At 40.2% G+C, this 13,638-nt stretch overlaps 1 protein-coding gene across 5 annotated transcripts in view; it reads left to right on the top strand.

Moving 5' to 3' along the window:
* usp54b (ubiquitin specific peptidase 54b) overlaps positions 1 to 13,638 on the top strand; it is a 64,561-nt gene that overhangs the window by 19,537 nt on the left and 31,386 nt on the right. For all 5 annotated transcript variants that reach the window (XR_012591864.1, XM_074619663.1, XM_074619666.1 and 2 more), the window contains 2 exons: positions 4,057 to 4,149; positions 11,875 to 12,009. Coding sequence is in view for 4 of the 5 variants with exons in the window: in XM_074619663.1 (XP_074475764.1) it covers positions 4,057 to 4,149; positions 11,875 to 12,009 (228 nt within the window). In the remaining variant the exon portion in view is untranslated. The remainder of the gene's footprint in view (positions 1 to 4,056; positions 4,150 to 11,874; positions 12,010 to 13,638) is intronic.

The following is a 13,638-nucleotide window of genomic DNA, read 5'->3' as shown; positions in this document are numbered from 1 at the left end:
CTAGCTTGTCACAAAAGAGGCTGAATAACCCTCCGAACTTGAGCTAACTACAATGGCTATTTTCAAAGGGGTCCCTTGACCTCTGACCTCAAGGTATGTGAATGAAAATGGGTTCTATGGATACCCACGAGTCTCCCCTTTACAGACATGCCCACTTTATGATTATCACATGCAGTTTGGGGCAAGTCATAGTCAAGTCAGCACACTGACACACGGACAGCGGTTGTTGCCTGTTGGGCTTCAGTTTGCCATGTTATGATTTCAGAAAATTTATGATGCTAAATTTGGGTTTCTGGACAATATTCGTCATTGTTTTGTGTTGTTAATTGATTTCCAATAATAAATACATACATATGTTTGCATAAAGTAGCATATTTGTCCACTCCCATGTTGATAAGAGTATTAAATACTTGACAAATCTCCCTTTAAGGTACATTTTGAACAGAGAAAAATTGTGTGATTAATTTACAATTAATTGCGATTAACTATGGACAATCATGCAATTATTATTATTGTTATTATTATTATTATTATTATTATATTAAAATTATAATTATAATAATAATAAAAATAATAATAATAATAATCATCATCATTATTATTATTATTTTAATCGATTGACAACGCTAGTAATTACCGAATGTAAAGACATTGAATGACCAACAAAATGCAGACTATAAATCGTATAAAAAATGGGATTTGATTTCATGAAAATCTTAAGGATTGTAACTTTAAATATCTTGGCAGCACTGCTTTAAACATGAAAACACAGATATGAGCTCATAATCCCAATAATTCCAGCATCATTGGTTAGATTTGTCTGTAACTTAAATTACAATGACAACGAGCAGCTAGACGACGACTTCCTAAAAACACGAGCTGATGAGGTACATTTCTATTCCGTGTATGTTTCCAACACATTGCATTTTTGATAAAGCTGCAACCATTAACCAATTAACTGATTAGTTGTCAACTATTAAATTAATCGCCAACGATTTTGATAATTGATTAATCGGTTTGAGTAACTTTTTTTTTTTTTTTAAGTCAAAAGTTTTTGATTCCAGCTTCTTAAATGTGAATATTTTCTGGTTTCTTTACTCCTCTATGAGAGTAAACTGAATATCGTTGAGCTGTGGACATTTGAGGACGTCATCTTGGGCTTTGGGAAACGCTGATTGGTGTTTTTTTTAAATTATCGTTTTATTGACCAAACAGCTAATCAATGAATCGAGAAAATAATCTTTAGTTGCAGCCCTAATTGATAGTTAAACTGTATTTTCTTTTCTCTGAGATGCTCCTGCAGATAAAACTAGAGAAGTTAAAAGTGGAGGGAGGGAGGGGGGAAAAAACAAATGATACAAATGAAAGAAGAGCCGAGAAAGAGATAGAGGGATGTGTTTAGAGGGAGGAGGAAAAGAGATGGATAGATAGTGATACTGATGAAGAGAGATGGGCATGGAGAGAGTGTGCCCTCCTTGTGGCTGCTGCAGTGCTGTGCAGGGAGCCGATTCATCACGACCAAATAAACTACAGAGAGAGAGGAGGGGAAACGGAGAGGGGGGGAAAAGGTAGAGCGCATACACTAGCGTCAGCATGCAGTCTGTCATCCTCCGCCCCCTCTTTCCTCCACCTATCACTCTCTCCTTAACACACACACACACACACACACAGTGCAGACTGGTATTGCTAAGGTTGCCATACTGTACATATTGGTTTTGTGTGTGTGTGTGAGTCTTGCGTGCATGTAGGCCTACAACTGTATACTGTAAGTGTGTGTGCTGCAGATCTCAGTTAGATCGAAGCCTAAGGGACAGTGTTGTGTCAATATTATCTTTCAGGATGCTGGATGAAGGTACTAAGAGCTCTCTCCTCTAATTATGCACTAGAGAGAGAGAGAAGGATTCATGCAGACCACTTCTTTATAGTTTTCTTCCTTGTTTCTTTTTTGCTTTGTGCTGGTCGTTTTCTTTCCATCTGTCCCACTGAATCACTCCCTCTGACTCTTTTGTTGCTGGATATATACAAAGTAGAAAACACACTTCGGTGGGAGCTGCTGGGAAAAACAATTAGCTGGAAATGGCTGAAAGCCACACGGAGCTGCAGACTGGGGTGTTTATTCTCTGCAACCATCTCACGTTACAGGAAGTCATTTGATTCAATGTGAGGTTACAAATTTTTTTTTTTTTTTAAAGCTACAGGGAAATTTCTTTTCCACAATGTGATGTGAGTTACTGTCCAAAGCATCCAAAGTTAGACAAAACATCAGATTAAAGTCATGAATAAACCTTAGTTAACTATATCTATAGACCAGGGGCCAGCTGCATAAAATTGACCTAGTCTTTGTCTTAAATATAACTTTAAATCATCGCTATAGACACTTAAATGTACCTGTTGCATAAAGCTTCCCTATGAGTGACTAATGTAAGACTGACTTACAGTAGATAGCCTGTCACGCAATGCATTATGGGTGAAATAAGACACTGCAATGGCGAATGCAACAGCAACACCAAGTACCCTATGGTAGAAAATAACAGAAAAGGTAAGCAGCATAAATTCAACAGACGTTACAACCATTAAAGATGTTCAGAAACAATTAAAGACTATGATACAAAAAAAACCAAAAAGTTATGGAAAAACAGTTGAAATAGTTAGCTAAAAGTAATGCATAAACAGATGAAATAGTTTGCTAAAATTAGCTAAAATGAATGCATAAACAGTTGGCTAAAAAGTATCTAAAAGCAATGGATAAACAGCTACAAGTAATGGATAAAGAGTTGAAATAGTTAGCTACAAGTTAACTAAAAGTAATGAATAAACAGTTGAAAAAGTTAAATAAAAGTACTAATGGATAAACAGTTGAATAGTTTAAGGTGGTGGTGGAGAGGTGGATAACTTTCCGACCTCAAATTAAGTCAGTCTTAATATTTATGCAACAGACAGGCTTAATTAGACTATAGTCTAACCTGACGATCTAAGACCAGTCTAAGGCCAAGACTAGTCCTCAATCAAGTTTATGCAACTGACACCAGGATTGCAGCATTTCTCTTATATGCAGATGAAATCAATCAAGACCAATGAAGAACCGAAATTGAAAATATTACAGAGCAGCTTCACCAGTTCCAGAAGAAAGCGTTGCTATTTTGACAGCAACATCTGACATTTGACATCCAGATAATGTATCTAGATCAGTGGTTCACAAACTTTCTTTTTTAAACCGCGGCAAAAATAACTTTTTCCTTTCAAGTCTTTCCATCGCTGGCTCTGTCTGGTGACTGCTGTGCACCCAGAAAGCATGTTGTGTTACTATGGCAACCGGCCACCACGAGCTGTCATGTCACCGGTCTCAGCTACGGCATAACTGCATATTTAACAGGGTTTTTTAAAAGTGATGATTACAATGCTTATTGCTTATTTTCTATTTCAAAAACATGACAGAGAGTTGTAGCTAATATAAGTAAATATTGCCTTGATTTTATGTTGTGAAACATTATTACAACGTTATGATAAAAAGATAGAAATGGACTAATCTTGTGGCCCTCTTGGCCTGTCCTTAAGGCGCCCCACTGTGCTGTGGTACCCATTTTGGGAACCACTGATCTAGTTCGCTTTTTTAATGTGTAAATGAGACTTGTGGTTTACCATAGGGATAAAAAAAAAAAAAGTACATTCCTTTACATACTTATAGCTCAAGCATGATCCTGGTAAAAAAAAAAAAAAAAGCATCATGTAAAACACACAAGTTGATAAAGGAAGTTAAAATATTAACTACTACAAGTAGAGCCTGGACGGTCCTTTTCCTCTGTGAAACACACAGGACGACAACTCATCCATAGGACTCAAGAAACACATTAAAGTTTGAACAAACTGCTGTTGCTCAGAGAAAGAACAAGAGAGGGCAACCGAAGAGAGGATGAACGCCATGAGAACAGTAGAAGGCAAAAAGGCCTCAGTGGAACAAAACATTACTTTTTATGGCTAACTACAATATACAGTACATCCCGTTAAAAATGATCCAGTTGCTTTTTTCTCCGTGTAAATGTGCGTTTTGTCTCTCAGGTTCTGTGGCATCTCGACATCTTCCGCAGAAGCTTTCGACAGCTGACCACACACAAGTGCATGGAGGACTCGTGTATCTTCTGCGCTTTAAAGGTAAATAAAACACTTTCTCTTTGTCCTCTAATGGCTTTATGGAGGTTTTACTGTAAACCTTAAGCAGCACCCATTACTCTGCTGTGTTGGCGGTGCTGTTTTCTTTCGTCTCTTCTGCCGAGGTGGTTATCGCAGTTTTTTTTTTTTAGGGCTGTCAAAGTTAACGTGATAATAATGCGTTAACGCAATTGATCTTTCGGAGGTTGTAGCGGGCTCAGTTTTAAAGCTAGCTAGCTGAAGATATGTGCATCATATGAAACTAGAAACACCTTAGGAATCCATCGGTACCAACCATGTCATACCAGCTTGTCTCGAGAGAGGGTCAATAACGCTCCAAAGTTACGCTAAATTTTGGTGAGGAAAAACGGTCATGGCCATTTTCAAAGACATCCCTTGACCTCTGACCTCAAGATATGTGAATGAAAATGCGTTCTACGGGTACCCACGAGTCTCCCCTTTACAGACATGCCCACTTTATGATAATCACATGCTGTTTGGGGCAAGAAATAGTCAAGTCAGCACACTGACACACTGACAGCTGTTGTTGCCTGTTGGGCTGCAGTTTGCCATGTTATGATTTGAGCATATTTTTTATGCTAAATGCAGTACCTGTGAGGGTTTCTAGACAATATTTGTCATTGTTTTGTGTTGTTAATTGATTTCCAGAAATAAATATATACATACATTTACATAAAGCAGCATATTTGCCCACTCAAATGTTGATAAGAGTATTAAATACTTGAAAAATCTCCCCTTACGGTTCATATTGAACAGATAAAAAATATGCGATTAAGTTGTGATTAATCGGAATTAACTATGGACAATCAAGCGATAAATCATGATTAAATATTTTAATCGATTGACAGCCCTACTTAATACACAAACATTTTTGTCAGAAATGTAAACCAGAGGTCGGGTCTGAAGTACATTTACTGCAATTGGTGCACACACTTAGGTACAACTACTTTGCTTGAGTGTTTCCCTTTTGGGACTCTTTCTACATTTCCTCCACCACATTTCAGAAGAAGACACAGTATTTATCCAACAGCTAGAGTAACATGTCACATGACACAAAGCCTCAGATAAACTCATATGACACTGCATATGTGTTTTGTTGTTTTCCCTTCTTTTCTTCCATCTTTTATTTTGTGTATATACCTGGTGGTAGGAGAGAGACCTATCTCCTATTAAACACAGCAGGGGAGATTCTTGCAGGGGGTTATGTAACCACTGCAACCACTACTTTTCATTACTTGTTTCTAAAAAAGGAGAAACAAAAGCAGCGATCCCACACAGACAAGTATCTGCTTCATTAAATATAGAATAGATATGAAGTAGGGCTGTCAATCGATTAAAATATTTAATCATGATTAATCGCATATTAATCACACATTTTTTTTAAATGTACCTTAAAGGGACATTTGTCAAGTATTTAATACTCTTATCAACACGTGTGCAAATATGCTGCTTTATGCAAATGTATGTATACATTTATTACTGGAAATCAATTAATAACACAAAACAATGACAAATATTGTCCAGAAACACAAATTTAGGATCATAAAGTATTCTGAAATCATAACATGGCAAATTCAAGCCCAACAGGCAACAACAGCTGTCAGTGTGTCAGTGTGCTGACTTGACTATGACTTGCCCCAAACTGCATGTGATTATCATAAAGTGGGCATGTCTGTAAAGGGGAGACTCGTGGGTACCCATAGAACCCATTTACATTCACATATCTTGAGGTCAGAGGTCAAGGGACCCCTTTGAAAATGGCCATGACAGTTTTTCCTCGCCTAAATTTAGTGTAAATGGAACATTATTTACTACTTCCCGACAAGCTATGATTGGTACTAATGTGTTAATGCATTAAAGAAATGAGTGGTCTTAAAACAGATTTGCGTTAACGCATTACCATCACGTTAACTTTGACAGCCCTCATATACAGTAAAGATTAACTGCCGTATAATGATACCTGTGTATCGTCTCAAACTGACCACTAACTTCTTATTCTCCTTCTTTCCCATCATTATTCCTTTCTTTCCCTTTGTCAAATGACTTCTTCACAAGTAGTACATTTATTCTACATACTTCGTGTTTACTTCTAAACACTTGAATGCAGGACTTTTACTTGTAATAGTTTTTCTCTGCAGTGTTGCTTCCTCTTCTTCCTGCATTGTGTAAACCACATCACGTACTATGCACCAGACACTTATTCCCAGTAAAGAGCTGCCGTACAATAAGTGTTTAGAAACAGTGTGTGTAGCAATATAGCTTTTATACCGCAGGTTGAATCACTGTTGTGCTCCTGCAGCTGCTGCTGATAGAAAGTAACCAAACGGAGGATGAACATCATCATAATGAACGAGCCCTATGCAGCTCTGTTCCAGCCATTTGTTGCATCAATGATGACAAATATGTGTCTGAGTGGAGGAAAGTGTTGTGTGTAATGTGCTGTAGTGTAGTAGTGTGTGTGTGTGTGTGTGTGTGTGTGTGCGTGTGTAGCAGTGTCGATGTGTGTGTTCTACACGCTGTTCTGTCTCCAGTGCTTCTCTGTAATTAATTGGCTGACTGAAAGTGCTGAGCTAGCAGAGCCCACGCTGGGATGCTACACACACACACACACACACACACACACACACACCTACGCATGCACACAAATCTTGCTTGCATGCTGCACACGTTAGGCTGCTACACACATGCACCTTGAGGTGCTCACAAATCTTCCTTACCACGCTGGGATACTCCACACACACACACACACACACACACACACACACACACACACACTCAGAGAGAGGCTGTGTTGTGTGTGTGAATCAGCCGCGGGTGTACAAATCAAAGGTATTGTCACCGTGTTCACACTTTCCTGTCAGTTTTCATTAAACGTCCTGTCACCGTCTCCCCTTTGTCAGAAACAGATGGAACGTTGTTCTTCCAGTCTGTTTGTAGCTGCGGTCCCCACGGCGACGCAGATAAAAGTCTCCGAATAACTGGGCGAGACGCACACCGAATGAACTTTAATGGCGTGTTAAATTTTTCAAACATCCATTTTTGAGGAACCTAAAGAGATAAATGATGATTATGGGGTTCTTTTATTTTGGAGGGGATTGTGTGTGTCGGTTTATCTGCAGCAGATAAAGACACCCGCCCTCGTAGTAAACACAAGTTCAGAGGCTGCCTGTGGCTATCCCTCTAGAAATCACTGCAACACTTTATCTCTCTCAACAGCAAAGCACAGACGCAGATACCTGAACACACACACACACACACACATGCGAGGAATAGGACGAGAGAAGAGGAAAACAGAGAGAGCAGGAAGTGGGAGAGAAGAAAAGGGAAAGATGAATGAATGTGGGAGTCGGTGTAGATTGCTCCTGTCTTCACACTTGGACCAGTGCATGCACACCTCCCTCTCTTACTCACTCTGCCTCATCCCTCCCTTCTCTCCTCCCCTCCCTCCCTCTCTCTGTAGGGTATATTCCCCCTCCATTCTCCTTGGCGCATTGCTGCAGTCAGCACAGCCACCATATCACACACACACACACACACACCCACACACACACACACACACACCCTATTGCTCGCACAGTCCCTCTTTCCTCTTCTCTCTTTCTCTGTTTCTCTTTCTCCCTCCCTCCCTCCCTCCCTCACACACACACTCCCTGTCAGTACGACTGCATTACCTTTCCCATTGCCAACACTCAGCTTGCACACTCTCAGCCCATTGTTTTATAACATTTTCTCCTCGTCCGCTCACAGCCATCTTGCTTCCAAAAATGTCAAATATGGGGTCTGAAATTTTGGAAATGACTAAAAGACATAAAGAGGGGAAATAAAACTAGGAAGCAACTCCAGAGGCCTGTACTATGAAGCAGGATTTGGGGTTAGCCAGGTAACTTCACCATGACTCGCCATGGAAACTTATGCTGAACACTAGGGCTGGGACGTTTTACCTATCTCCTGATTCGATACTGTCACGATACTTGGGTGCCGATTCAATATGTATTTCAATTTAACAAGTATTGCGATTCTGTCCTGTGTTTGTTTGACCCATCCATCACCCCTCCCACTAGTGGACTTTCTCGCTTGTTATACTCGTTATTGTACCACGTAACTTTCAGTAGCAATCGCTCGATATACTCCGTCACTTGCTCTGCGCGTTGCTTGTTGTACTACGTCACTTGCTCTGACTGAATGTAAAAACATCAACATTCAATGTACAGTATCTGTGGTTTGCAGAAACGTACAATGCCAAAAAAAATTTCCTGGCGACTAGGTTGAGTTTAGGCTCCTAAAACACTTTAAGATAGGGAAAGATGGTGGTTTTGGTTAAATGCATTATGCCTTAAAGGGGAACTCCACCAATTTTACAACATGAAAGTCTGTTCACAGGTTTAGGGGAGTACTACTGCATACGTGAATAAGTAAGGGATGATGTACAGCAAGCCGGTCATTGTTGTGAAATAAACCCAGACAGGGCGATGCAGCAGAAGGGGTTTATTTCACAACAATGACCTGCTAGCTGTACATTATACCGCTTATTACACGGCTACTTACTTAAGAAATCAATTATTTGACACACAACGATCCGCCAACATAAGAACTGTGTCCATAGCAACGTAAAATGTAGTGATTGACCAATCAGAATCGAGTATTCAACAAAGCCGTGTAATAATGTTGTATGAAGCCTCTTCTGGCTTCAGAGGGAGCTGCGAGAAATCTGATCAATTGCGAAAAAAAAAATCTGGATGTGTGGAGAAAGAAGTGATCTTAACCAGACCTCTGCTCATCTCTTCTTGAGGCAGGTCGAGGTTACATTAACCGCTACTAGCATAACACACACAAATCTCAGACTGAACTGTCTGCGGTTGAATTGCATTGTGGGGAATGTAGGCGCCAAGGGTTGATTAATTTTAATGCTTTTTTACTTTTTTTTTCAAACTTGTCATAATGTCATAAAGAATAGCGGCTTGTGGTCGGCTTGTATTCACGCCGGTTACTATTAATTACAAAGTTGAAATGTTTTATTGGTGGAAAAAGTTTTACAACATCCATATATATTCCTCGCATCACTCATGCAGCTGCTTCTCTCACCCAAATGTTCATGTTTTCACTGAAACATGTCTAAATGCACCGTTTCCTTCATTGCTTGTTCAGTGAGCTGCTTCCATTGCTTGCTTGTGAGCGACAAAAATAAATGTCTTTTCATACTGTATGTTTATCACACATTAATTCAGGCAATAGATCCATTAATCAATATGTGATTAAAAGACTACAAACTAGTAATTCTTGCTCATATCAAAGATGTATTTACATTTGAAGCGTTGTGCTTGATGGAACCAGTGTGGATACAAACAGATGGCACATCTGTGCTGCTGATGAACTGTGTTAGAATATCTTTCTGTCTCTTCCGTCAGTCTTCAGGACTCAGAGCACCTGCTGCTTTTCAGTCCAGCCATCTAATCAGTGATTGAATTACTGCTGGGACAGAAAACCAGCAGAGCACCAACCACTGCTCCGACACGTCACGCTGACTCGTGTTTATTTCTGTTTTGGTGTGGGTCAAAAATAGTCGCTCGGTTTTTGGCTTTTTCAAGCTGAGAATTTTTTTAACCAACAAAAGAATTAGGTAATTTTTATCCGTTGGCAATCTGGAGAAAGTTATCCATGCTTCTATCTGTCCCTCTTCAGACGTCTGCAGCTCTCTTAAGTCCAGACTCGGTTACTCTCACTGGCCCTGCTTGAACTGAACGCTACTTTTTGTACTCATGTTTACCGCATTTATAGCACAGATTAATATATATCACCCCACATGAGCCACAGAGTAATTTCCAACTACTAGTACGACTAAAACTACTATTACTACTTCTATTACTGCAACTACTGCCACTATTTATGACAAAAGTGATACCTAGAAAGTACTCAGAGAGCACATACCTCATACCAAGGTAACACAACAATCTAAATGTGTCATTTAAATAACAGGTCAAAGTCAGTGGGCAACTACGTGTCTGAAAAGTGAAGCCAATGTGGAAGGGCCTTGAACTTGCATTCTTTCTAATAGCCAGCAGGGGACGACTCCTCTGGTTGCAAACAGAAGTCTGATTGTATAGAAGTCTATGAGAAAATGCTGAACTCAAGGCTTCAAAAGAGCAGTCCACAAACCAATGGGCGACGTAACGTTGTTTTGGAGAAAATCTAAATCCTGTGCAGGGATATTAGGCCTTCGTATGAGGATGAATTGTGCAGAATTACATATACAGTAGCTTGCAGTAAATATTTGCACCTCTCAAACAAATTTAGTTCTAATTGCACAATGCTTTTAAGTCAAAAAGGCTTCAAGTCATCATCTAAATATATAATGTACCTAATTTGATGAAAATTGTATAAAATCTGTAATTTTGAAAATGTTGCTTCTACTGCTCGCATTTTAGGACAGTGATTCCCAACCAGAAGGTAGGAACCTCTCCAGTGGATCAAAAACTGAAATCGGACGGGTTGAAAGATAATTAAAGGAACAGTGTGTAACATTTTGGAGGATCTATCAGCAGAAATGGAATACAATATTCATAACTATGTTTTCATTAGTGTATAATCACCTGAAACTAAGAATCGTTGTGTTTTTTTGGGGGGGATCGAAATGCAACAAAGGTCCCTAGTCGGACTAGAGCCAGGGACGTTGCTGTTCATGGTTTGTTGGCGTCTTAAACCACAGGGGAACCACATAATCGTTTTTTTGTTGATAGTTTTACCTCTTCAGACACAATCTGAGAAATTTTGAGGTGAAAACTCAAAGCTTCTCGCACCTGTGTCGAAGGTTATCCAGTAGACATTGTTTTATTTTAATGAACCCACAAGCCAAACACGTTGGGAACCAGTTTTGGAGATATGAGCTGAAATGTGAAATGCTTTGTAAATAAGCACATGGTGGATTTATTCACTCCAACAAGCAATTAGTGCGGATTAATGATAAACCAAATTTCAGACACGTGTGTCATGTAGTTTTTGAGATATCCTGTTTACTAATAGGAGAAACAAATAGGACTAAAATCCTAATCTCCTTGTCAGGGGTAATTATAATAACGTTCGCTCCTACACATACAAATGAAGCAGCAGTATTAGGGGCACGCTGAATTGTTGTATCGCTCTCTCAGTCGTCTGGTCGACCTGCATGGTTGCAAACCGTGTAAAACAGCTGACTGATCCTCCTCTTCAAGCTCTGAACGCTGCCCTCAAAACACACTTCAGTGGCCTAGCTTTCTCGCCGAGCCCCCATGCAACAGTTTGATTTGGTTTCTATTTTACTGCTACAAAGCACTCTGAGAGCTGTTTTTTGTTCTGAGAAAAGTGCACTACAAATGCCATCTATTATTGATACGGTCTGATATCGAGGCCAGCTGTGCTGTGATGCTCGGCCGTGGCGTTTGTTTCAGTCCGGTCTGGGTTTGTTGTGCAGCACTTTGGTTCCTGACAAGTTGACAACTAGTTCCACCGGTTCTGTTTTATGGGTCAGCTGACAGAACACGGTGCCGACTTACAGCGGAAATGTGTTTAGAGAGATTTGTTTCAGTCTGAGAGAAGAAAATACACAAACACATAAATATATACATGTGGGCATGGACTCCAACAGCGTCTTTCAGGAAAAGCATTTATGGCAGACTGTTTATTTGTAGCAGTGAAATAAAGAATTAATACCTTTCTGTATGTGTGTGTTTGCAGAGTATCTTTGCTCAGTTCCAGTTCAGCAGCGAGCGTGTGCTGCCATCAGATGCACTGCGGAGCGCTCTGGCCAAGACTTTCCAAGACGAACAACGCTTCCAGCTGGGTATCATGGACGACGCTGCCGAGTGCTTCGTGAGTCTGAGACACCGCATGGCCACACACACGCACACACATGGGAGAGGTGAGGGGTTGCCTAAAGGCTTATCTGAGTGAGTGTCCTATCTTCACTGCAGTCAGAAATCTGCAGGGGATATCTAGTACAGCAGCCTCAAAGAAACAGGATTTTTGCCATGCGTATAATGCTCAACTTTTGTGTTTTGACTTGGTGTGTTTGTGAGGCTACAATCTGTGTTTCTTGGTTTATTACACTGTATAGAGAGGCCAAGTCCCTCCCCTTCCGGTGGATCTCATGGGACCTTATTTCAGAAAAAACATGTACAGTAGTCAACGGCGAGAGATTAATATTTTTTTGATCCCGTTTGAATTGCTCCATGAATCACACATATGTTGTTTATCAATTTAAAAGATTATTTTGAAAGTCAAGAAAGTCGCAGTTTGTTTTAGGTTTATTGTAGCTAGTGCTAGTTAACTTAGCTTTGTTCCACGCACAAATGAAACGTTATCTTATTTGGTGTGTTTCATCCAGCGACTCCTGGTCTTTTTATCAGCCGGGAAGAGAAAGAACAAGCGAGACCCGTTGTTTGTGTGAGTGCATCCCAGTACGAAACACACAGGCATCATAGCTTCAGAGAGAGACGTCACTTACGCGACTTTTGGATGTGTGGTCTTTCTAATTACGTATTTTCTTATACTTCAATAGTTTGACAACAAACTGCAACATTCTTCAAACATCATATGTGTGATTCAAGGCGGAATTCAAATAGGATGAAAAAAAATATATATGTCTCTCGCCGTTGCCTACTGTTCATATTTTTTCCAAAATAAGGTGGTCCACCGGAAGGGGCGGGATTTCACCTCTCTATTATGTTGTGAGGTATTCCTTTAAGCTGAAGGAGATCGAAAGCATTGTATTTTAAAGCTACCACGGGGAACTTTAATTTTGTGTTGATTTTGGCGGTCCCTGTGGACAAAAGCGGTAGTGTTTCCGAGAACCAGAGTCCCTTTAGAAAACCTCTAATTTTACTGCAGCAGCAGGGTTTGACAGTCTGCCCCGCGCTGCCCTGGTTCTGGTTCGCCCGTGCCTACCTTCCCTCCAGTGTGCCCAGCAGTACGGCCTGGGCATCCAGCAGCGTGGTGTCCCCAGCGGGGACAGTTTGAAGGATTTCGCATGGAAAGGGACCCAGTGACGAGCATTGACAATATGCAGAAATAGCCAAACTTCTCGCTGATGGTCTTGTTTACTTATGTAGGTCATTCAGAGGCATCAGTATTAAATTGAGACGGTTTCATAACCAGTTAAAAGTTCCTAGCAGTAACTTTAACCACACAATTACAATGACCTGTGCAACAGACTTAACTATATAAAAAAATCACAGTTACGTCATGCTCTTTTATCATATGGCAGGTGTGTCTTGTTTTGGAATAAACCTTATCATTTATTGAAGGAGGGAAAATCAAGAAGATAAAAAGTCATTAGTCACAGATTTATTACTGTAACGTCTTCACACCTCCTCATCGTCTTCCTCTCTCCAGCCCTTCCTGTTGCTTTCTCTCCACCACTTCCTCTGCCTCTTTCTTTCTGACTTAAAGACCTCCACTGTGTGTGCGTGGGTGTGTGTGTTTTATGTGTGTGCATGGTCG

Source organism: Sebastes fasciatus, chromosome 20 (genome assembly GCF_043250625.1).
Source record: "Sebastes fasciatus isolate fSebFas1 chromosome 20, fSebFas1.pri, whole genome shotgun sequence".
Lineage (NCBI taxonomy): Eukaryota > Metazoa > Chordata > Actinopteri > Perciformes > Sebastidae > Sebastes > Sebastes fasciatus.
Note: the sequence above shows the minus strand (reverse complement) of the source record. Positions and strands in the feature narration are given on the sequence as shown.